The sequence below is a fragment of the Astatotilapia calliptera genome, chromosome 7, assembly GCF_964374335.1.
Source record: "Astatotilapia calliptera chromosome 7, fAstCal68.1, whole genome shotgun sequence".
NCBI classification, from domain to species: domain Eukaryota; kingdom Metazoa; phylum Chordata; class Actinopteri; order Cichliformes; family Cichlidae; genus Astatotilapia; species Astatotilapia calliptera.
This window is the reverse complement of record NC_137428.1, coordinates 62,291,825-62,312,377: the sequence shown is the minus strand read 5'-3', so window position 1 is coordinate 62,312,377 and position 20,553 is coordinate 62,291,825. Positions and strand designations below refer to the sequence as shown.

The 20,553-nt window shown below is 42.1% G+C and overlaps 2 protein-coding genes across 4 annotated transcripts; one reads left to right on the top strand and one right to left on the bottom strand.

Moving 5' to 3' along the window:
• The first annotated feature begins 2,685 nt into the window (after window positions 1-2,685).
• rassf8a (Ras association domain family member 8a) lies at window positions 2,686-14,813 on the top strand. 2 transcript variants are annotated; one of them, XM_026176319.2, is made up of 6 exons: window positions 2,686-2,847; window positions 7,762-7,961; window positions 9,436-10,235; window positions 10,392-10,589; window positions 10,973-11,117; window positions 12,975-14,813. In XM_026176319.2, the coding sequence occupies exons 2-6, from the start codon at window positions 7,859-7,861 to the stop codon at window positions 13,094-13,096; spliced, it is 1,368 nt and encodes a 455-aa protein (XP_026032104.2). In that variant the 5' UTR covers window positions 2,686-2,847; window positions 7,762-7,858; the 3' UTR covers window positions 13,097-14,813. The 2 variants fall into 2 exon arrangements, with proteins under 2 accessions (XP_026032104.2, XP_026032103.2); XM_026176318.2 differs by having other exon boundaries at window positions 2,693-3,031.
• Window positions 14,814-15,710: 897 nt separating this feature from the next.
• Window positions 15,711-19,863, bottom strand: bhlhe41 (basic helix-loop-helix family, member e41). 2 transcript variants are annotated; one of them, XM_026176370.2, is made up of 5 exons: window positions 19,381-19,863; window positions 19,220-19,286; window positions 18,941-19,051; window positions 18,725-18,836; window positions 15,711-18,387 (listed from the first exon to the last, which is right to left on the bottom strand). In XM_026176370.2, exons 1-5 carry the CDS (start codon window positions 19,440-19,442, stop codon window positions 17,444-17,446), a joined length of 1,296 nt encoding a protein of 431 aa, XP_026032155.1. In that variant the 5' UTR covers window positions 19,443-19,863; the 3' UTR covers window positions 15,711-17,443. The 2 variants fall into 2 exon arrangements, with proteins under 2 accessions (XP_026032155.1, XP_026032156.1); XM_026176371.2 differs by having other exon boundaries at window positions 18,941-19,048.
• Window positions 19,864-20,553: the final 690 nt, after the last annotated feature.

Below are 20,553 nucleotides of genomic sequence, written 5' to 3'. Positions count from 1 at the left end.
ATTTCCACAGTGACAGGCATGTTCCAGCCACATGTTCATCAGTAAAATCACGTCCATAAGTTTTTGGACAAAGATACAAATTTTTTAATTTTGGTGGACAATTGTCATATTAATGAAACGCTTTAATTCTTCAATAGTTAATGTCTTTTTTCTTTTTTTGCTAAGCTAAAAATCTGTACTCAAGTCACATCTCGATTGTTTGATTTAGATTCTACAGTGGTGTCACACAGGGGCAAAACTACAAAAACCAATGTGTCACTCTCCAAGTATTTAACTGCACATTAAAGAAGCTTCTGTGCTATGACACATTTTACTCAATTTGAGCACTCAAAGCACTTTTTACTTAAGTCTCGTTCACACCTCACTTTTATATATGACTAAGGAGTTCTTGTCTAACAGTCACACACACACAGTCCAACTGATACAAGGATATCTCAACACATGGACTAGAAGAGCCGGGAATCAACCAAGCGACCTTCTGATTAGTAGATGGTCTGAACTATATATATATATACTCAACAAAAATATAAACGCAACACTTTTGTGTTTTGTTTTTTCTCCCATTCCCCATGGGATGGACGTAGAGACCTAAAATTCATTCCAGATATACAATATAAACATCCCTCCCAAACACTGGTCACAAATCAGTCCAAATGTGTGGTAGTGGGCACATCTGCTATATTGAGATAATCCATCCCACCTCACAGGTGTGCCACATCAGGATGCTGATCTGACATCATGAGTAGTGCACAGGTGTACCTCAGACTGCCCACAACAAAAGACCACCCTGGAATGTGCAGTTTTTTGCGCTATTGGGGGTCTGGGGACCCAGAACCGGTCAGTATCTGGTGTGACCACCATTTGCCTCATGCAGTGCAACACATCGTCGCATGGAGTCTATCAGATTGTCAATTGTGGCCTGTGGAATGTTGGTCCACTCCACTTCAATGGCTGTGCGAGGTTGTTGGATATTCGTGGGAACTGGTACACGCTGTCGTATACGCCGGTCAAGCACATCCCGAACATGCTCAATGGGTGACATGTCCAGTGAGTATGCTGGCCATGCAAGAACTGGGACATTCTCAGCTGCCATCTGCCCTGAACAATGTGAACCATGATTCATCCGTGAAGCGCACACCTCTCCAACGTGCCAGACGCCATCGAATGTGAGCATTTGCCCACACAAGTCTGTTACGGCGACGAGCTGGAGTCAGGTCAAGACCCCGATGAGGACGACGGGCATGCAGTTGAGCGTCCCTGAGACGGTTTCTGACAGTTTGTGCAGAAATTGTTTGGTTGTGCAAACCAATTGTTCCAGCAGCTGTCTGGGTGGCTGGTCTCAGACGATCTTGGAGGTGAACCTGCTGGATGTGGAGGTCCTGGGCTGGTGTGGTTACACGAGGTCTGCGGTTGTGAGGCCAGTTGGATGTGCCGCCATATTCTCTGAAACGCCTGTGGAGACGGCTTATGGTTGAGAAATGAACATTCAATGCACGGGCGACACATCTGGTTGACATTCCTGCTGTCAGCATGCCAGTTGCACGCTCCCTCATTGCTTGTGGCATCTGTGGCATTTTGCTGTGAGACAAAACTGCACATTCCAGGGTGGCCTTTTGTTGTGGGCAGTCTGAGGTACACCTGTGCACTACTCATGATGTCAGATCAGCATCCTGATGTGGCACACCTGTGAGGTGGGATGGATTATCTCAATATAGCAGATGTGCCCACTACCACACATTTGGACTGATTTGTGACCACTGTTTGGGAGGGATGGTTATATTGTGTATCTGGAATGAATTTTAGGTCTCTACGTCCATCCCATGGGGAATGGGAGCAAAAACAAAAGTGTTGCGTTTATATTTTTGTTCAGTGTATATCAGACATTATACTTGCTGACACAGTCCACTGTGCTTTAGTTTTGAAAGCAATTTGGCAAAGATCAAATTGGTTATTACAAAAGCGATTATGCACATCAGTAAAATAAAAATGTATACATTTATACCAAACCTCTGATGAAGTAATGTAAACCTCACCAGACGTGTTGGTTAAGAGCACTTAAACCACTGATTGCACCACTTCTCTGTCCTTAAGAATTTAAGAGGAAAGTCTGTTTTGTCACAAGAGGGCACTAAGCCTCCGTTTATACGCGGTCTCACTGCTGTAGGCTCATCTTCATCATTTGCATCAGTTTGAATGCATCTACATGCTGTGTATTTGCAAGAAACTGAGGGAATGTAAATGCAGCCTACAAATTCATTCACGTGATTTCTAATATGAATATTTGACAGTGTAAATGATGTTGTTTGAAAATAAAAGTGTTCAGAGCACCAATTTGACTTTTTTTTCAGTTAGATGATACAATGATGATTTATCAGCTCTTTATGTGAGCTTGCCTTTATGGTGTCTCAACAGAACTGGAAATAAAACACGATGGTGTTTAAATGTCTATTTTCACTCTTTTGGTGCAGTCTAACTGTAGTTCAAAGCTTTTTCGCTCTCTCACGGGCAGATTTTCAGTCACAGCCTACGCGACATCCCCCCTTATCCCAGTATTTCCTTATGTAAGAAAACCCTGCATGGTATCTTTCTTCTTCTTTTAAAAAGTCTGCGGATCTGTAAAAGTTGGCTGGAAGTCATCCTCCCCCTCACAGTGTATTGCAGCTTTAAAACAGTCCACAATGCCTTGCGGTGCGTCCCAGTTCCAATGCGACTCCAGCAGGAGTAATGAAACGGGGGAGAGGGGCTTTTTCCGCATCTTATTGGTGAGACCGCAAAAGACTGTGTGCCTAGAGAGGACTGACACAAACTTTCGGACCGCGGATTGAAGCGACAGTTCATCTGTTTTCGGTGGGTTTCCTAAGCCTCTGTTTTTTTTCTGTTTTCGAAACGTGACTTTGTCGCAGTTCGTTGGTAGTGATTTACTGGGCAATGCTGAAAAAGGAGGACGAATTTTGCGGAATTCTCTCCTCTACCTGTGTTTTCCCTCTAAACTTCGGTCCGGACAGGAAGGACTAACTTTAATCCAGCAAAGGTAAGACCGTTACGCAACGTTGATTATTCGCAGATTGCGCCGCAGCTGAGTCCGCTGTAGTTGCGTGTAAGGCGGAGATAACGGAAACATTTCTGTAGTAGAATTTAGTTAGACTGCTCAGGACCCACTACAGCCCACTATCGCCATTTCTCGGGCTTCCTCCCACTCAACACCCACTACAGCTCGAGCTACACAAGCAGCTAGAAGGTGCTTGTTTTTGAGGTGTTTCAGCTCACAATGCTCCTTGCGTTCTTTCATGTGAATTTTAGAAATATTGTCAGTTACAATCATGTGACGTGCTCAAAGTCTATGTTTGCCCGTGTTGTGTTGGCTTGCCCCGGGTTTTTCCACAATATCGGGTAAGCTGCAGCTTCTTCTGCAAATATGTCAAGCTCGTATGGTCTCAAAAGTATGTATGCATGTTTAATAATTTAATAATCTGCATATAGAGCCACTTGGTTTATTGTGTCTAAAGCTCCAGTGCTTTAACCACTTTGACACACACACACCAAGTGCAGCAGAACCAACCTGTAGAGTTGTTGCACTTGCACAATGTCTTATTCTCTGCAGCCTTGGAGCATTACTTGGGTTTTGTAGCGGAATCGAGTCATTTGGTGGTCTTTTCTGCATTCTGTAAAGAACCATGAAGACCAGGCTGAAAACAACCACCTACAGACTGGAAAAATATATATATATAATTGGCACATTTTTTTTCGTGGCTGCCACTTCAGTTGCTCCTGTAAAAACCATTTGAGTTCTATAAACGCATACGCAACAGTTTGACTCACAGCTGCAGCTTTGCAAACCACAGTAACATGTAAAAGAAATTGGCCAAAGGCCTCTGGTTGCCCCGCTGAGCCGCCGCTGTGCTGCCCTGCTGCAGGAGCCTGCTGCTTGGCCCTCTGGCTCTTTAAAGCTGGCTAGTGAGCAGAGAATATGGCAAGGGAACAAAGGCGGCATTATTGCTGGCTGAACGTGCTGTCCAGATGTTCCAGATTCTGCCAGCACTGACCTCCCAAATGGGGGAGGTTGCTTCAGCGCTTAATAGTTTAATATCAACCAGACAGAAAAAAAGAGAGAGGAGTAGCTCCAGGGCAAGGGGCCACTGGAGACATCCCAAGAGCTGTGGGTGCTGGGTGTAGCCTAACTGGATGGGGGTTTAATCCCAAACTCTCCTATCTTCAGAGCGAAAACACAAATTCTGAGGAAGTGCTGGAAACATTTTTGTCCTTATTTTTGGGGTTACTTTGGTGGCTTGGGGCATTTACTTAAGGCACACACATTTAAAAAGCTTCACATGTAATAAGTATGTTGAATGCAATCCATTATCTTCTGCTACGTTTTCAGCGGATTTAGTATAGGTGCAATAAATGGACAACAACCATCAATTGGGAATCCTCAGTTTGAGCCTTGCAAACGCAATTTTTCTGACCTTGTAATTATTATTATTGTAGGTTCATGTTATTTAGGTGCCATTACCTACTGTTGTACTTTCCATAGCCACCAGTATCACTATGCAAAGGACCCCATAGCTTTCTTATCTCTTAGTCATGGCCTATTGGATTCTCACAGCCCAGGAATGCATACCCTGTATGTTATCAGTTTTCACTCTCCAGGATCAAGGCTTTTCTCTGGTCCTTACCATGCTCTGTGATGTTTACAGTTGCACAGGACATTGTACACACTCTAGGCTGGCATATCTGTGAACAGGAACTTCTTTATCTGGTCATCAGTGCAAGATGGATAACTTTTAGCCACAATTGTTCCATGATGTCAGCGTTTCTTACATTAATTAAAAACTTTTGCCTCACACAAGTGATTTAAGGCCAGGGATTATACTTGTTTATGTAGTTGTAGCGCTTGACTAAAAGGGAAGCAGTAGATTACTCCTGTTTGTTCCAACCCAGTCGCCTCCACGATAAAACCATCATCTGTCTCTGGCTGCTCACAGTGATCTATTTCACAACAGGTCTGTTACCAATTACAGCAGAGTATAAATTGCTACTAATTACATGCTACCCTGCAGGGTGTGCAATTTGAATTAAAGTTTGGTAAGTAATAGGCTGGAAGGTTTAGAGAAGACTTTTGTTGCTCCAGTCTGTAAGAAGGATCCTATTGTATTTAGTTAACAGCAGTGTGGGGGAGTTTTAAATCTCAGAAGGCTTCTGCTATAAATCTTTATTAATAAAGATGCTGAATACGAATTCCAATAATGCCTGAATGCCTGAACCTCTGCTAATAGCATTGTTTACCACCTTGTTGAACAATGGTTAGCAAATATAGACAGGAACTGGAATTTTATAAGAACAATTTTATTTCATAGTCTTGTGTTTTGTTTTTGCTGCTTTACAGGCCTTTTCCTTGGTGAAGCACACTGGCTTTGATGTCTCCTTGTTCAGCATACTGATAAAATGCACAATACACCTGCCAGATCGCGATGGCTGACAGACTGTAAATCCAAGACGCAGTTCCGTATTTAAGCTCTAACATTGAAACTCCTACAGTATTTCTGTATACTGTATGTTACTGAAATGTGTTGGTTGTGCTGAAACACCCACAGGAGCATATGGTAGCTTGTTTACAGCAGCAGCCAGTAGAAGCCTTTTCCCTGCCAGCTTGGTGTGCTCCTGTAGGTCTGGAGAAGTGTCATCAGCAGCCGGCCAGGCAGGCTGCTCATTTCTGCTCGTACACCTCACTACTCAAAGAAGACTACTTAACCAATACCAGACCGAAACAAATGTGAGCGGTCACTAAAGTCATTTGGGGTTGTTGTTTTTTTTTTTTATGCAGCTGATCATGGCTCAAATGGGCTTAAGCAGAATTTGCAGAAATTCGAGTGTTTCTCTGTCTTGTGAAATGCTTCTCTGGCAAAACACAAGCTGCCCAAATCAGCAGGCGGGCATCTCCCCAGGCTGTGGCTTTGACTGGCCAGAGGAATGGAGCTTGCAGGGCTCAGGATGGCACTCTGCCTCGCACCGCTGTGCCTGTATCATCAGTTGGGTTTTCTGGGTTAATGGTAATGAATACAAATGTTGCAAGCCTGGACTAAACCGAGTGACATTTGTAAATTCCCCTCTGAGTCTTATAGAGCTTTTGCAAAGAAGAAGCCCTGAATCAGCCAGCAGATATTTCTAATGCCAGTGAAATACAAAGTGTTCCATGCAGTGGTCTTTTTAAAATCCTTTTCAGCCAGATGCCATTAGTCTGGAAGTGTTGCTATAGTTTTTTGTTTTGTTTTTTTTTTTTTTTTTTTCTTCCAATCAGAATGGCTGATCACCTCTGGCTGCTCCACTATGACTGCTTTGCATCAAGACCTAATCAGTGCCTGTTACTGTTTCTACGCCCCCCTGGAAAAAGGTCTTTTGGGTGATGGCAGAAAAATCTAAGCGTCTGCATGTGTTGGCCGTTATTCATGTTCCTCTACGTCCTTCAAGCATGTAATGCCATTTAGGTTCTGTTTTAAAAGAAGGATAATAGCACTGAAACTAGATGACACTAGTGCACATACATACATAACACACACTGCAATGAAACTACGTAGGGTTTTTGCTTTTCTGCTTTTTGTATTGCAGATAGGTAGAAAATTCTTCAGTCAGTATTATGAAAATTGGAGGATTAAAAGATTTTTTTAAAAATTTTTTTTAATCCAACACTTTGGCTGTTTTTAAATTTCTAAAAACAATCATTTTAAAAATATCAACTTAAATTTCTGATAGGCTTTGAGGACCATCTTTTAAAACAGTAAATATTATTAAGAAGTCTACTTCTGTTTCTCTATTCTTGCATACCATACCTTGTAGCACTGCACAACGTCTTGACCATATTTAGAAAAACTATTGGCGATGGTGACTTTGTGGTTGTGGACAGGGGATATGTGGGGCGTACAGGAGGTTTAACGGCGGGGCGGGGGGTGAACAAAAGAACCTTTTGACACAGTAGTGTAGGTGCATTGAAGGTTAGATTCATGGAGAGTGATACAGGTCTGCAGAGAAAGTATGCATTCATTCGGTTGCTGTCCTTGAAGTGCATGTCGACAGATGCCTCCATGTAGATTCTTGTTTCTTGTGTGGTGTTTTGTCACTGGTTATTTACATCTTTGTGTAAGTAACCAGCTTTCATAGGCATAGCCACATAGCTGTTGGTATAAATCAGTCAATGTTAATATTAAACAAACTTCACGAGGATACATCTTTTCTTGTATTTTGCTGTATTGTTCCACAGTGGAGAATAAGGGATTCTGTCAATACGATATACATGCCACGGCCATTTTACAGAACCGTGAGCACGCATCCAAAACGAATCTCTACTCCCCTGTGTTGTAATTCTTTCTTTCCTTTGTTTTAAATTACATTTACATTCCTTCTCTGTTTCTGTCCACCCTGCTAACTGAGTTAATCTTTCTTTCGTCGCAGCTGTACAAAAGCAGGAACTGGCCTTGGGAATGTCTCCTGGCACTCTCTTCCTGCACCCCCAACAGACATGTACCTATTCATAGAGAAGAACAAAACAACAGCGTTATGGCCAGCTGGCCCTGGCATGCCAGTCTCTTTGAGTCACTCTCACTGGATTATTTCTTACCTTAACCTACTGCGAAAATAGCGCCACTCTACCTCCACATTATTATTTTTCCCTTCTCAACTGGGTTCTTGTTAACAAGTAGGAAGTATACACCTTTGGCCTTGAGTACATGCAGACTAAAGACTTCCTGTTTCCCCTTGTTCTCTCCACAGCGAATTAATCAGAGGGGCTTCCGCTGCCCTGCCATTGCCACCTTCAGTAATGTTGGGGCCAGCACGCAGCACCCGGCCCCCTTGCTTCTGACCCAGCATGGAGCTCAAGGTATGGGTGGATGGAGTCCAGAGGGTTGTCTGTGGGGTCACTGAGGCAACCACCTGCCAGGAAGTGGTGATTGCTCTGGCACAGGCCATAGGTAAATAATCCCTATTTTATGAAAGCTACAATAAGCACACCTAAAGAAGTTCATTCAAAATGATTCAAGTAGTGTGAATGTATTAGTATTGTCATGCATCAGTAAGTAACTGATTTCTGCACAAAAATGTCATCATGAAAACATGAAAGGTTACACCTGCTGTAAAAAGACACTGATAATTGGCTAATATTAATAAATTCTTTTTCTTATACATGTTGGCCCAATGGTTGAATAGTTTACAAATATTTTTTTAATACCACAAACACTGAACAGACATTAACTTTCATCAAGTGTATTTTTATGCGTTAGCCAACCCACAAAGCTTTAATCTTGGTTTAAATCCCCTAAATGCCAAGTAAGTCCTAATGAAGTGAAAAAACAGACTCTCCTGCCTACATGCTAAGTCCCTGCAGAGATGTAGTGGGTCATAGGCTTCATTGGTACTTCCTTAAATCTCAACACCCTACTCTCTCTTTCCATATGGTTCCTGCAAGAATAGGGGCACTTGAGCATACTGTATTGACATCACTTTCCACAAAGCCCAGGGTAGGAGGAGGGGGAGGAAGGAAAGTCTGACTCATCCCTCAGTCTCCTGCCAAACTGAGAAAGCAGCACTTCTGAGCCCCCTCCTTTGCTTTTTAACGCCATGTTAAGTGATCAGACATCAGTATTGATCTGGTACTTAAACCTTTTCTGTCTGCACTCTACTACTAAGTGTTGTGTCTACGTTTTCCCTAAACAGCAGAAAGCAGTTTCTTTGTTATAATCATTGAATGAAATGTACTGTGAAAGAATTGCTCATTGAGCTGAAATCGCTTAATAACACCCCAACAATGCAGATCTGTGCAGCTCGCATCCTGTTTAGGCTGAATGTTCTGTATTCCAGACAGTATTTTTACAGTATGTTTAGACTGTACTCTATAGTGTGAGACTCAATGCTCTTGCTGCAGTTATAAAAACCACTATAAGGTGTTTCAGAAACCATGTAAATAAGCTGGGTGAAATTGTTAACTGTTATTGTTAATGCAGCCAGAAAAATCATTCCAATGAGGTCATCATTCTAATCTGTGTGTGCTAATGGTTTAAAGGTTGGAAAGATTGTAAACACCAATCAATTAAAACCACTTGCATAATATTTGTAGGTCTCCCTTGTCCTGCCAGAATATGGTGTGAAAGTGGGACTCTTGGCACTGGTTTGCTGGTGGCAGGTCTTTAGGTTCATAAGGTAGTTTTTCCAGCATTTCCCACAGATACCTGATCAGAATGGGATCTCTGGAGTTTGAATGCTAGACGCACATCTTTCAGACTTTGTCGTCTCAACATCCAGTTGAATATTAGGACCCAAGTTTTCTTAGTTAATGTTTGGTGTATGTTGATCACATCACAACTGCATTTCTATGACTTTGTTTTAGAGATTTATTTCTAGCAGCAGTTGTCACGTAAATGTAAATGTGCTATACTGTGTTGTTTTCAGGTCGCACTGGAAGATACACTCTTGTAGAAAAATGGCGCGACACTGAGCGTCACTTAGCCCCTCATGAAAGCCCCGTGGCTTCCCTGAACACTTGGGGCCAGTATGCTGGTGATGTCCAGCTGATCCTGCACCGCACAGGCCCTTCACTGACTGAAAGACCCCCCTCAGAAGGGCCCCCTCTCAGGGGGCCAGAACGCGGTTTGCATCGACAAAGCCTCCCTCCGCTTGCAAAGCTTCGTCATCCCAATGATCGCTCCCTTCGCCGCCGTGAACCCCGCCGCAAGTCTCTTACATTCACTGGTGCACCCAGAAGCCTTAGGGAGATACTGAGCGGAGGCCGGATTGGTGAAGCCGAAGCCAAACGAAGGCTTCTTCTAGGAAATGGAGGAAGTCTTCACCATGCTGGACCCACTATCGGGACCACGTCCCCCAGCCTTTGGGCCTGCCGCATGGAAGATCTTGTCAGGCTGGTCGGTCTGCAGAGAGAAACTCTCAACGTGTTGGAAAAAAAGCTTGAGGCCTATGAAGCTGAACTTCAAGTCTGGGCTGAAGGACGAGGGGGGCGAGGTGAAGGGTGCGCTGGGAACCCAGGTGTAGGTGGAGGGTTAATAGAGGAGATCCTGAGGTTGGAGAAGTACCTGAGGAAGAATGAGGTGGAGATGGAGGAAGAGGAGTTTTGGGCCACTGAGCTACAAATTGAGCTTGAAAGTGAGAGACAGCTGGAGGAAAGGCTGCAGGAGCTTCGTGGGCGTCTGCAGAGCTGTGAACTGGAGATTGAGGAGAAACTGGCAATGGTGCAGGTGTGTTGTATGTGGGAGCTTTTTTTGTTAGATTGGATTTGTGGGCGGAAAATACGTTTTTATCATTGTTTCAAAGGTTTTACAGACTTTCTAGTCATCTTTTCTTCCTTCCTTTTCCTGAGTAGTTTAGTTTCTTTCTTTTTCTTCCACCTTCAGGGTGTAGAGGCAGGCCTGGAAGAAGAGAAACTGCAGAGAGAGCGGCAGGAGACCCAGTGGGTCAGTGAGGCTGAGGCTCGGGCTCAGGTCCTTAGGATCAAATCAGAATTGAAGGCCCAAGAAAGACAGGCTGTCCAGCTGGAGAGCAGTTGCAAAGCTGTGGACAGGTCGCTTGGACAGAGTAGCAAGAAATTGCAGGTGACTGATTTGAATGCAGTGTGCAAACTTTCTATGAAAACACTGCTGCAGAATGATGTAATTATAACACAACTCTATCAGCAAGCTCTTCTTTAGCACTGTTCCTCTAAGCTGTGAGGAACAGTGATAGAGGAGTGCTGAGTATTACTCACTCAATTTAGAATCAATAGGAAACACTGATAACAAACCACAGATAACAAACAAGTGCTGTTGTTCTATGTGATGGTTTTTTTGTTGTTGTTGTTTTGTTTTTTTTAATTAGTCAAACATTTTGAGCATTTGTCTGAACTTTTCATGGAAAAAGAAGCTGTCTGAAGCTGCTGGTAATGCTTTGCGGTCTTCTGAAAAATAATTTCTCCCACTGCTGCGTTTTTTTATTGAAGGACATGCAGCATGACCTGGAGCAGCTGACCAAGGAGCTGAGACAGGTTAACCTGCAGCAGTTCATCAAGCAGACTGGCACCAAGGTCACTGTACTGCCAGCTGAACCTGCTGAGGAAGGAAGTACCCACAACAGCCCCGGTATAGGTATTGAAATTTTCTTCCAAACATTGAATAAGTAGCTGTTTCGGGTCTTCTGGGAAGTTTTCTTTGGAGTAAAATATGTAACTACAACTCCGTATTGCAATATGGATGCTTTTTTTTTTAGCCAAAGTGTGGAGTCTGTAACAGTGGTTTCTTTGAACTAATGGTATGTCAAATTGCAGCGTGCCTTTGGTGGTTTTTCACATGCTTAACATGTGATCTTTTTCTTTTTTTTTTTTCTTTTAATGAAGTAAGAAAGCTGAGATTGAGTTTGCCTGTGCATTAATACAGTCAGTCTGTTCCATCAAGGTGCTCATTATTCTGCTGCCTCGTGTCTTAACAGCATGCTGAGTGAAAATGACTCTGCTGTGTGTTTAAGTGTTTGTTTTCTTTGAGCTTAATCTCATTGTAAACTGTAGGGATTGTATTCACCTTGGACCAGCAGGTAGAGACTAACTGCTGAGGGCCGAGACTTGGTTTTAGGGATTCAAATTAGATTACTGGTAGGTAGAAAAAAGTATCTCGATGGCTCTCCCTCACCTTGTCCCATCAACTGACTCGTTAAACTGGGAAGGCAAAGGCTCAAGGCAAGGTTGCTAGGGAGCTCAGTATGCCCATGTATGTTCATAGGGAGCAAGAGTGAGAGTTCTTTATTATGTAGGATAAAAGCTTAAGTGTATGTTTGCGTGAGAGAAAGAGAGAGAGATTATCCTGCTGAAAACTGTGGTAGGTAAAGGGCTCAGACCTAGTTTATTACCCCCTTCAGTGGCAGTTTTAATCTTCACATCAGTCTGGATAAAGGGAGACCTAGTATCAGTTGTTTGCGACGTTTATTTATTCTTGACTCCTTCACATCTTCAGAAGTTTCTGTGGTGGGTCATTGGACCAAAGCTATCTCATCCTACAAGAAACCGTCAGACAGCTGACACATAAATTAAGAGCACTCAGTGAGAAAGTAATGCAACAAAGGAAATGAACCATCATCCAGCTAGTTGTTAAAAACTTTACGATACCAACCCACAGTTGGATATAACTCTTAAGTTTTGCAATTCAGCCTTTGTAAAAACATTAAAAAAACAACCTCAGAACCAAATGTATAAATGCAAAGGCATAAATATGATAATAATTAAGCCTTTATTCTCATGCATAGGAATGATTTTGGTACTCCACATTCACACCTCCTTAAAAACTGAGCATTTATTTTTAAGTAAATAAAAACTTGGATTTCCGTTTATTAATACTGAATATTGAATCGCTTTATTTAAATGAAGTCATTCATCTGAATGAATTCCATTTACTGTGCATATAGTGAAGCTGGTTATATAGTTTGGTTATACTGATGGTGTAATAATGTATGCCACATTGGATTTGTGCTAATTGAATTGAACTGTTTACACCATTGGATCTCTTAGATGCACTTCATGGTAATAGTTTCTCATTATGAAAAGTAATAATGGAGGGTTGATGATGATCTTCTTGTAACCTTCAGTGCAGAGTGTAAATCAACAAAGGCTTTAGTTCCTGGCCATTAAAATTAACTGCACTGGCTGATTCTTTGCATGGCCCAATCCTGCCCCCTGGTGCCCGTTTAGCAAAATTACACTGCATTACATCATCAGCATGTGTATGTTTTTAACTAATGGTTGTCATTTGGAAATCTCACCATTAAAATTTGCATTTATTCATAAGCTTTGGGGCATTAGTTGATCATAAATCAAGTTTTCAATTAAAAAAAAAAAAAGCTAAATGTTAGTCTTTGATGCCGCTTGCCACAGTCCAATGCTTTTATTATTAAAATTTTGAAATGCTCTTGATAATTATTGTTTCTCATTTTGGTGATGTTTTTATATTTGTTGTTAGATTTAGTGCCCCTGTCTGGCTCGTTAAAGCGCCCTGTGTCAACCCACCCAATGCCCAATCATCTCCGGGCCCTTCACAGTCCTCTCAGCTCTGGTCTGAACCCAGAAGGGATCTATGTGTGAGACGGTTCTGCTGTGGAAGCAACACATCTTGCCCCCGTGCCAACAGCCAGTTTCACCCCAGAACAGTTTTGTAAGTTGATATTTTAGTACAGAATGCCTCCGTAGCACACTACTATGCACTGTTTTTGTTTTTTTTTCTCAATTAAGGCAACCTTTACTTTGAAGATGTAATCTTTGACTAAAAGGCATGGAGCACTTGGTAGGAATGAGAGATGGTTAGCAGCTATGGCATGAAAAAAAAAATGATAACAGAACCAATAAATTACCATGTAAACATCTGGCTTTTTGTTATAAACATATCCACCTGATGTACTCTCACTTCAGTACCTGCTGAATGATGTTTATTGTTTTCTGCATAGCATGGTGAATCAAAACTATTGCCTTTGGAATTTTGGGTATGTGAACCTATGAACCTTGTGTCTTTAAAATCAGCTGATTCTTAAATAAGTGAAGGATCTACTTAGAGTAAAATTGTGAACAATCCATCATTTTGCATATCAGAATCTATTCCTGCGATCTTTGTTCAAATTAAAACTATGCACAAATGCTTTCCTTACTGTAGAATGTTGCATTCTGTATGCACCAAAATGATGGCTTATTGTAAATATGTTTTCTTACTTTTCATCTTTATTTAGTGGATTAGTATATTTTATTACCAAGCGGTGCATTTACCGTCATACCAATGCTGTTCCTCATTCCTGCAGTAATATCTGCACACTGAAATGGTGTTATTAATCCTTTTACACTGATTTTTGTTTTTTGTTTGTTTTTTTTCTTCATTTTGTGTCCTCACACTATATTTTTGCCAAATGTGTTATGCTTGTTTTTCTTGATTATCATGTGGCCAAAGATAGGCAGGTCTTGATGCATGATTATGTTGTCCATATATGAATGTGCACAGCAACCACACTCCATTTAATCTGTTAGTTATATCTGAAAATGGAGGCATGTAGTAATAGGGTGGATAGTTCCAGCTAAGCTAGTGTGTCTATTAGAGTTTGTTTGTAACTATGCGCATCAAAATAGCCAAGGTATGAAGCCCTTATTAAGTAGTAAAGTGTGTGTGTGTGTGCGCGTGCGTGTGCGTGTGTGTGTGTGTGCACGCGAACACAAACGTGTGAACTCCTTGGGTTGTAGTCCAGCTGCTAATTACATCAAAGTGCCTTATATCAATTCCACAGTGGGTGTATTCAAATAATGTACAGTAAATCTTTAGTGGGGCCATTTAAGGAATGAGCCAGTTTAGACCAAATGTGAGTAGATATTAGTGAGAGAAGCTAAAACGGCACAGCAGCAAAGAGTATATAGTATTTTTTTTCTATAGTTGTTGTTTTTTTGTTTGTTTTGTTTTTTGTGTCCCTGTGGAAGGAAAGTACATTAGTTTTCATGCTTTTTTCCCCCTTGGTGTATTATTGTCACCATAACAGTAGTGCTGTAAAATGAAGTAAACATTAGTTTAGATTTATTACTTGTCATGCAGCACATTTATACTGTAGGTTGGATCAGTACTGTCTCATAGTTATGGTCGTTGTTTACAGCTGCATATCTTCTAGAAAAGTGTAAGATGTCGACTGTACATAACCTGTTTTTTGTTGTTGTTTTTTTCTTCTTCTTCTCTGCCTTAATATACTGCAAAGTGTTGACAGATGTATGGCTGTAACAGGTTGCTGATATGACATGGATTGCATGGTTCAATAAACCATCTGACAAAATTAAATGTGTCGCTGGTGCTTGATGTAAGTGTTAAAAACAGCCCATGGGTGTAAATGAAAAAGATTCTGTACTACGTTGTATAGTGTTTCCGCTTTTCACCAGTAGGGGGAGACATTTACTTTGTAATTGAGGCAAACATGGTGGGAAATGCTCAGGAGTTGGGTATGTTTACATGCAAAAGAATGCAGTGAGGAAAAAGAATAATGTTAGAATATGAAAATGAGCTGTTTAGAAAAAGTATGTTTTTGGTGAAACTTCATTTCACCAAAAACAATCTAAACTTTCAAGGGTTTTTCTTTTTTGTACCATAATAATGACTTTTTTTGAATTTTGTTGTTGTTGGATTTGTAGTGTGGGTCTTATTCCATCAACAATGATGGAACATGTATAATGAACTTGTTTATACCGTTACCAAGATTGCTTCAAAAAAAAAAAAAAGGTGAGAAACTGGAATGCCATGTTAATATTAAAATGATATTGCGACAAGCCAATTAACGGCAACAACAAAGACTGGTTTTAACCTTGTTTAAAGCTTTTGACAGGTTGGAATGAGGGCCCCCTGTTTTTCTTCAGCCTGTACAGACAGACTATAATCTCACTTCATCACCCCTTTTATCACATGACTTTTGTTTAAAGCCTTGGCTTACTGTACATTCCTCTGCTGTGACCTGTCAGCTGATGTGTAGCATTACATTCCACCCATTGAACTTCTAATATTTTTATTATTCATTAATCCCATTATACTAATGCTGTCCAATATTTTGTATTGTTTCTCGTGACCTATGTTACACGTGTATGTACTTGTTGCTTATTAATAGACAATGACCGAAGCTGGATTTTATTGCACGTAAGACTGTGAAGACATGAAAAACTGGTGTAGAATAATAAGTAATCTGCAATGTTCAGATTTTGATATTTATTTTACAACTCATCAGCAATAATTTAGAACAGCATATGTGTAAAGCATTAACGAAATGTGCAACAGTTGCTCAGTTAAGTCTTTAAAAAAAATCCATAGACTTCTACAACATTGACAAAGACATGTATACTTCTTGATATATTCACAAAAACCTATTTACAAACACACATGCCACTTTATAGAACAGCTGATAACAGATCTGAGGCAAAAACCCAGCTGAGGAAAACTACAAAAGCAATGTCATGTAGGCGAAATACAATGAGAAATCTGAAAAAGCAGAACAGCACTATACTTAGTGGGAATTATTTATAAAAAAGAGGCCAGGATAAAGTTCTTAAAATGACCAGACTTTCTTTCCCAGTTTTAGACCATTTAAAAAAAAAAACTAAAAAAAAAAACTATGGTTTTACATGATGATAGCACAGTATCCCAGATGATGACCTGATGTGTAGTTGGGTTCAGGGTTTTCAAACTTGATTGTGATTTTAACCCCTGAAAGAGCTAGAAATCAGTTTTTTGTAAAATCTGGCAACTTGGTTAACTCCCACTTTACTGCATGGAATCATCACAAAATATCCAATATCTCTTTTCATTGATGGAACAAAATCTTTTTTTTTTAAATTTCAAGACAACACAATAGAAAGGTTCAAAGAGAACTATAATGATTTACTTTAATGATGAGGTGACTTTTCAGGGTGGAGTGGGTAAAAGCAGAAAAAGTGCACTTAAAAGAGTAACTCAAAGAGCAATGCCATTCTACATACAAACTTTAACAGCTGGGAAAATACAGGTACATTCAATATCAAAGATCTTTAAGGTGCTATCCTACAATGTTTCCTGGAGGTACAGAAGGTCACTGCATCTCTGTGCAGAAATGCTTCAGTCAGGGGATGTACAATATGCTGGTCAAGCAAATCCTTATGAATGAAGGCTTTGTCTCTCCATTAATGGTTTTATTACATCTGTTTCTTTCTTCTTTTTATTTCTTTTTTTGCCACAAGGATACAGAAAGCAACGGAAACCAGAGTAACTTTAGTGGGAGTGAAATGAAGGAATTTATGCATAACACCTCTCCCGTGAATGTATTACAAATGTTTTATTAAAACATGAGACTTTTATATGTGTTGTGTATGATGGAGATGCTGTCTGTGTATGTTCTGAAAGGGGGATGCGTTTCAGTTCTCAGGAGGTACAGTAATGTGCCTCCCAGCTTACCCATGCAAAGTTGGGGATAGATGCACTTCCAGGACCACCCATTTTATAGGCCCCATTTAGTACACATTTACATGGTAATGAATCTTTCAGGTAATAATATTTACAGTCAGAGTCAGCCAAGTTATTAATAATCTTGGCAGAGGTCAGTTGCAACTTCATACATCCAAAGAGACTCATTGACTGGAATATTGCGCACTGCTGCAGTACTCAAAGTTTTGGCACCAATGCTGCCATGTCAAAATAGTTTATCAAAGAGGATAAAAAAACTAACTCCAGCACAACACGGCCGTGTAGTGTCAATCATTGTCGATAATCATTCAGATTGTTTAATCTAGCATAAGTGCAAAAGGCACGCGCCGTCACAACTGTCCTCTCTTTCGCCAAGATATTGTACACGAGCAACTCTCCTGTGAAACCCCGTTTAAAACTAGCCTAATTATTTTAAAAAAATGAAGATACATAAACTCCTCGAGAATGCGCAGAGAGGTAACACGGACTAATTAGCTCCTCTGACACCCAGAAAACTGGTCGTGTGAGCTACTCTTGCTCTCGTGGGACGTGTCGCCTACGTCACCCTCTCCGTCGTCACTAGCGGGACTCTCCTCGCGCTCCTCAGGTGAGCCCTCGTCAGCCTCGAGTGACCCGTCGGTGTCTAGAGAGGGTGAGTCCTTGGACTGAGAAGCGGCTCCAAAGTGCGCAGACAGGCCGGGGAACGCGGCAGCAGCGGCCGCCGCCGCCGCCGCTGAGGCGTGAGCGGGATATAGCCAAGGGAAAGGGGAAGCAAGGGCGGCCGCCGCAGGGTACATGTACTTTTCAATGTTGTTCTTGTCGAAAAAAGGCATGTAAGAAGCAGCGGCTGAGGGGTTAATGAAGTAGAAAGGCATGCAAATCGGTGTCTGCTGTCCCACACTGCTTATTCCCATCAGAGAGTTCATAAACGCCACGTCGGGCCTGGTGAGGTCTGCGCCCCCTGCCCCGTTCACAGGCCAGCTCATCTTTGGTTTTTTGGCAGCCCGCTCATCTCCGAACTCTTGCTTGATTTTCACTGCCTTTGGTCCCTGCGCCTTATTGCGCTCACATTCTTTATCTTTGCCATCGCTCTTTTCTGCCTCGCCCCCGTATCCACTGTCCGTGTCTGTGTCATTCTCGTTGAGCTCTCCACCCTGGGTCCTCTGGATGACGGGGACACAGTTGGCTTGGCTGTCAGATTTCTGACCATCCTGTGCGTCCCCGGCGGGCAGCTGGTGTTGTAGTGGCTGCGCGCCGGGCTGGAACTGCGCCAGCACCTTGTGAAGGTGGTTGATCAGCTGCGCGCACCTCTGCTCCCGTGCTGTCCAGTTCTCAAACTGACTCAGGTATTGCAGGACCTCTTTGGCACAGGCCTGGAATCCGGAGTGGAACGCATCCAGATCAGCGTGAATGGAAGATTTCATCGACCGGTCTCCTGCGAAGCAAGGAGTTTGAAGAGTAACAGATCATTATTCTGTAAGATGCTCATCATAACTAGTGACGAGACGAGGCTAGCGACTCAGACAAAGTGAACAGATGCGGTATTAATAGGAAGAATCTTGAAATACACAATAAAGCATCCAAGCTGAGTCTACTCTAGCTCCTCTTTCTTCAATTCTGCTCGTTCTGCTATTTTAAAAACGGAGATTAATAAAGTTTCCCCAAATCCGGTCAGTTAAATGATAAAAACCCATATCCATTTAATTATTGTCAAGAAGTGCAGTTTCTTTACAAAACTTTATGTATATGAGGATTGAGTTCGTTCATCTTACCATTCTGCAAAGCAATAATCTTCTGGTGCTGCTGCTCAGTGACAGCAGTCAGCGCGTTTAAGTGTTTCAGCGTTAACTCCAGGACGACTGCCTTCTCCAAGTGCCCGAGCGTCTGTGGAGAAAATCAGAGGTTGTGTTTGGCTGTTTACGAGGTCTCTGTCATGTAAAGCCATGTCCTGAGCACGTATAAAACTTTTCATGATTTCGTGATCTCACCGACAGCTTGAGATGTTCGGGTAACAAATCCTTCAGCTGCCCTATACATTCGTTGATTCTGTCTCTCCGCTTCTTCTCTATCAACCGGTGTGGTAACTTGTATGCGTCCTGCTGACAAAATACGAGTGTTTAATTAATCAGAACAGGAACACGCTAGTAACACTATAACACTAGTTACAGTGTGTTTCATATCATTTGTGGTATTTTTAAGGAACAACTGTGAAAACAAGCTACATATTATAATAATAATTTTTTTTTTAAAAAAAACAACGCGCGCACCTTCCCACCATCCTCTCGCTTTATTCCTCTTTTGGATTTACACATGTAGAGTGAGGGGTAATCCACCCTACGGACACGGGGAAAGTGTCAGATTATTCACCAGGTCATCATGACAGTTTATTAGGCATACTTTGACAGAGTTTGCCAAAAGCGATACTCACCCCAAGAAATCCGCGTGCTCCATGAACTGTCTGTCCTGTAAATGCGGTATTCGTTCATCCATCTCTCCTCTGCTGGTTCTTTGCTTCTTCTGAGCTTCTTTTGGGAATGTTTGTTATTCCAACGACCCACGCGTGGACGGCTGAGGCAGATAATGCACAGTGCGTGTCCTCCAGTGGAGCTGCGCGTCAGACTGATGTCTATAGTTCCCTGAGCTGCCACTTTGCAAAGCCGTCGGCTCTGTGGTTAGAGCGCACGCGCGCCGGTTGGGAACAGCTTCCGACTCACGTGTAGGCTGCACCAGCACAAAGTCCGGTAATTAGACCTTGTCTGTAATATTGCAGCTATCGACGCTGCTTCTATGGCGACTAAGTCCAGGCCATTTTGACCAGGCTGCTGAAACGTGATTCGTGCGCAAAATGCAAAGGAGCAGACGCAGGCGCGTGGAGCGAGGTAGAATAATGATCCTCAGATGCAGCGGTTTTGCATCTAGTTTTATGGGCTACAAAACTTCACAGCTCGTGTTTGCTGTGCAAGCGCTGAGCTGCCGGAGCGAGACACAGACTTCTAAACTGATCACGAATAGTCGCACTTCGGGAAAGAAGCCTCCGCGAGATAAAAACAAGAACCGGTCACGTAACGTGACCGAGCCTGAACAGCAGACAGGTTATTGTGGCGTAAACACGGAGCGTAAACATGGGGGTGTGAGCTTTTTAAAGTCCACAAAATGTGTGCGCTCATGCGTTTTCATGCACCCTGCACCCTCTATGTACGTTGTTGTGCGACAGGACAACCTTAGTTGTACATCAATTCCCCAAAGCTGCGTTGTCAGTAACCATGGCACCGGCCCAGCTGTGTGCTGAAACACGTGCGTCGCAGTTCTTTTATTAGTCCCGGGATAAAGTTTTGTGACTTGTTAGTCCGACGTGCTGAAAATGATGAGTGATCACAGTCCCCTTCAAACACCTCGGTTTCTCGTAAGCCCGTTAGTTCTCTGTATTGACCGCGATAAACACGTGAAGCGTGAGGATAAAAAGAAATAAAAACCTTTTATATATAAATGTGTTACTGCATATTTATAGTTTAACCACATAAAGTTCATCTGTTACTGACACCTGCTCCTCCCTTGCGAACGTTAAAATGATCCAAAAACACTAAAATCTGCGCCACTGTAA

What these genes read in the sequence shown, in the direction of transcription:
- rassf8a (XM_026176319.2), top strand. Translation starts at nt 7,859, where the DNA reads ATGGAGCTCAAGGTATGGGTGGATGGAGTCCAGAGGGTTGTCTGTGGG. An exon ending in AGAGTAGCAAGAAATTGCAG is followed by an intron (nt 10,590 to 10,972) that starts GTGACTGATTTG and finishes TTTTTATTGAAG; the next exon opens with GACATGCAGCATGACCTGGA. An exon ending in CCACAACAGCCCCGGTATAG is followed by an intron (nt 11,118 to 12,974) that starts GTATTGAAATTT and finishes ATTTGTTGTTAG; the next exon opens with ATTTAGTGCCCCTGTCTGGC.
- bhlhe41 (XM_026176370.2), bottom strand. Translation starts at nt 19,442, where the DNA reads ATGGATGAACGAATACCGCATTTACAGGACAGACAGTTCATGGAGCAC. An exon ending in CCGAACATCTCAAGCTGTCG is followed by an intron (nt 18,837 to 18,940) that starts GTGAGATCACGA and finishes TTTTCTCCACAG; the next exon opens with ACGCTCGGGCACTTGGAGAA. An exon ending in GATTATTGCTTTGCAGAATG is followed by an intron (nt 18,388 to 18,724) that starts GTAAGATGAACG and finishes CTTGCTTCGCAG; the next exon opens with GAGACCGGTCGATGAAATCT.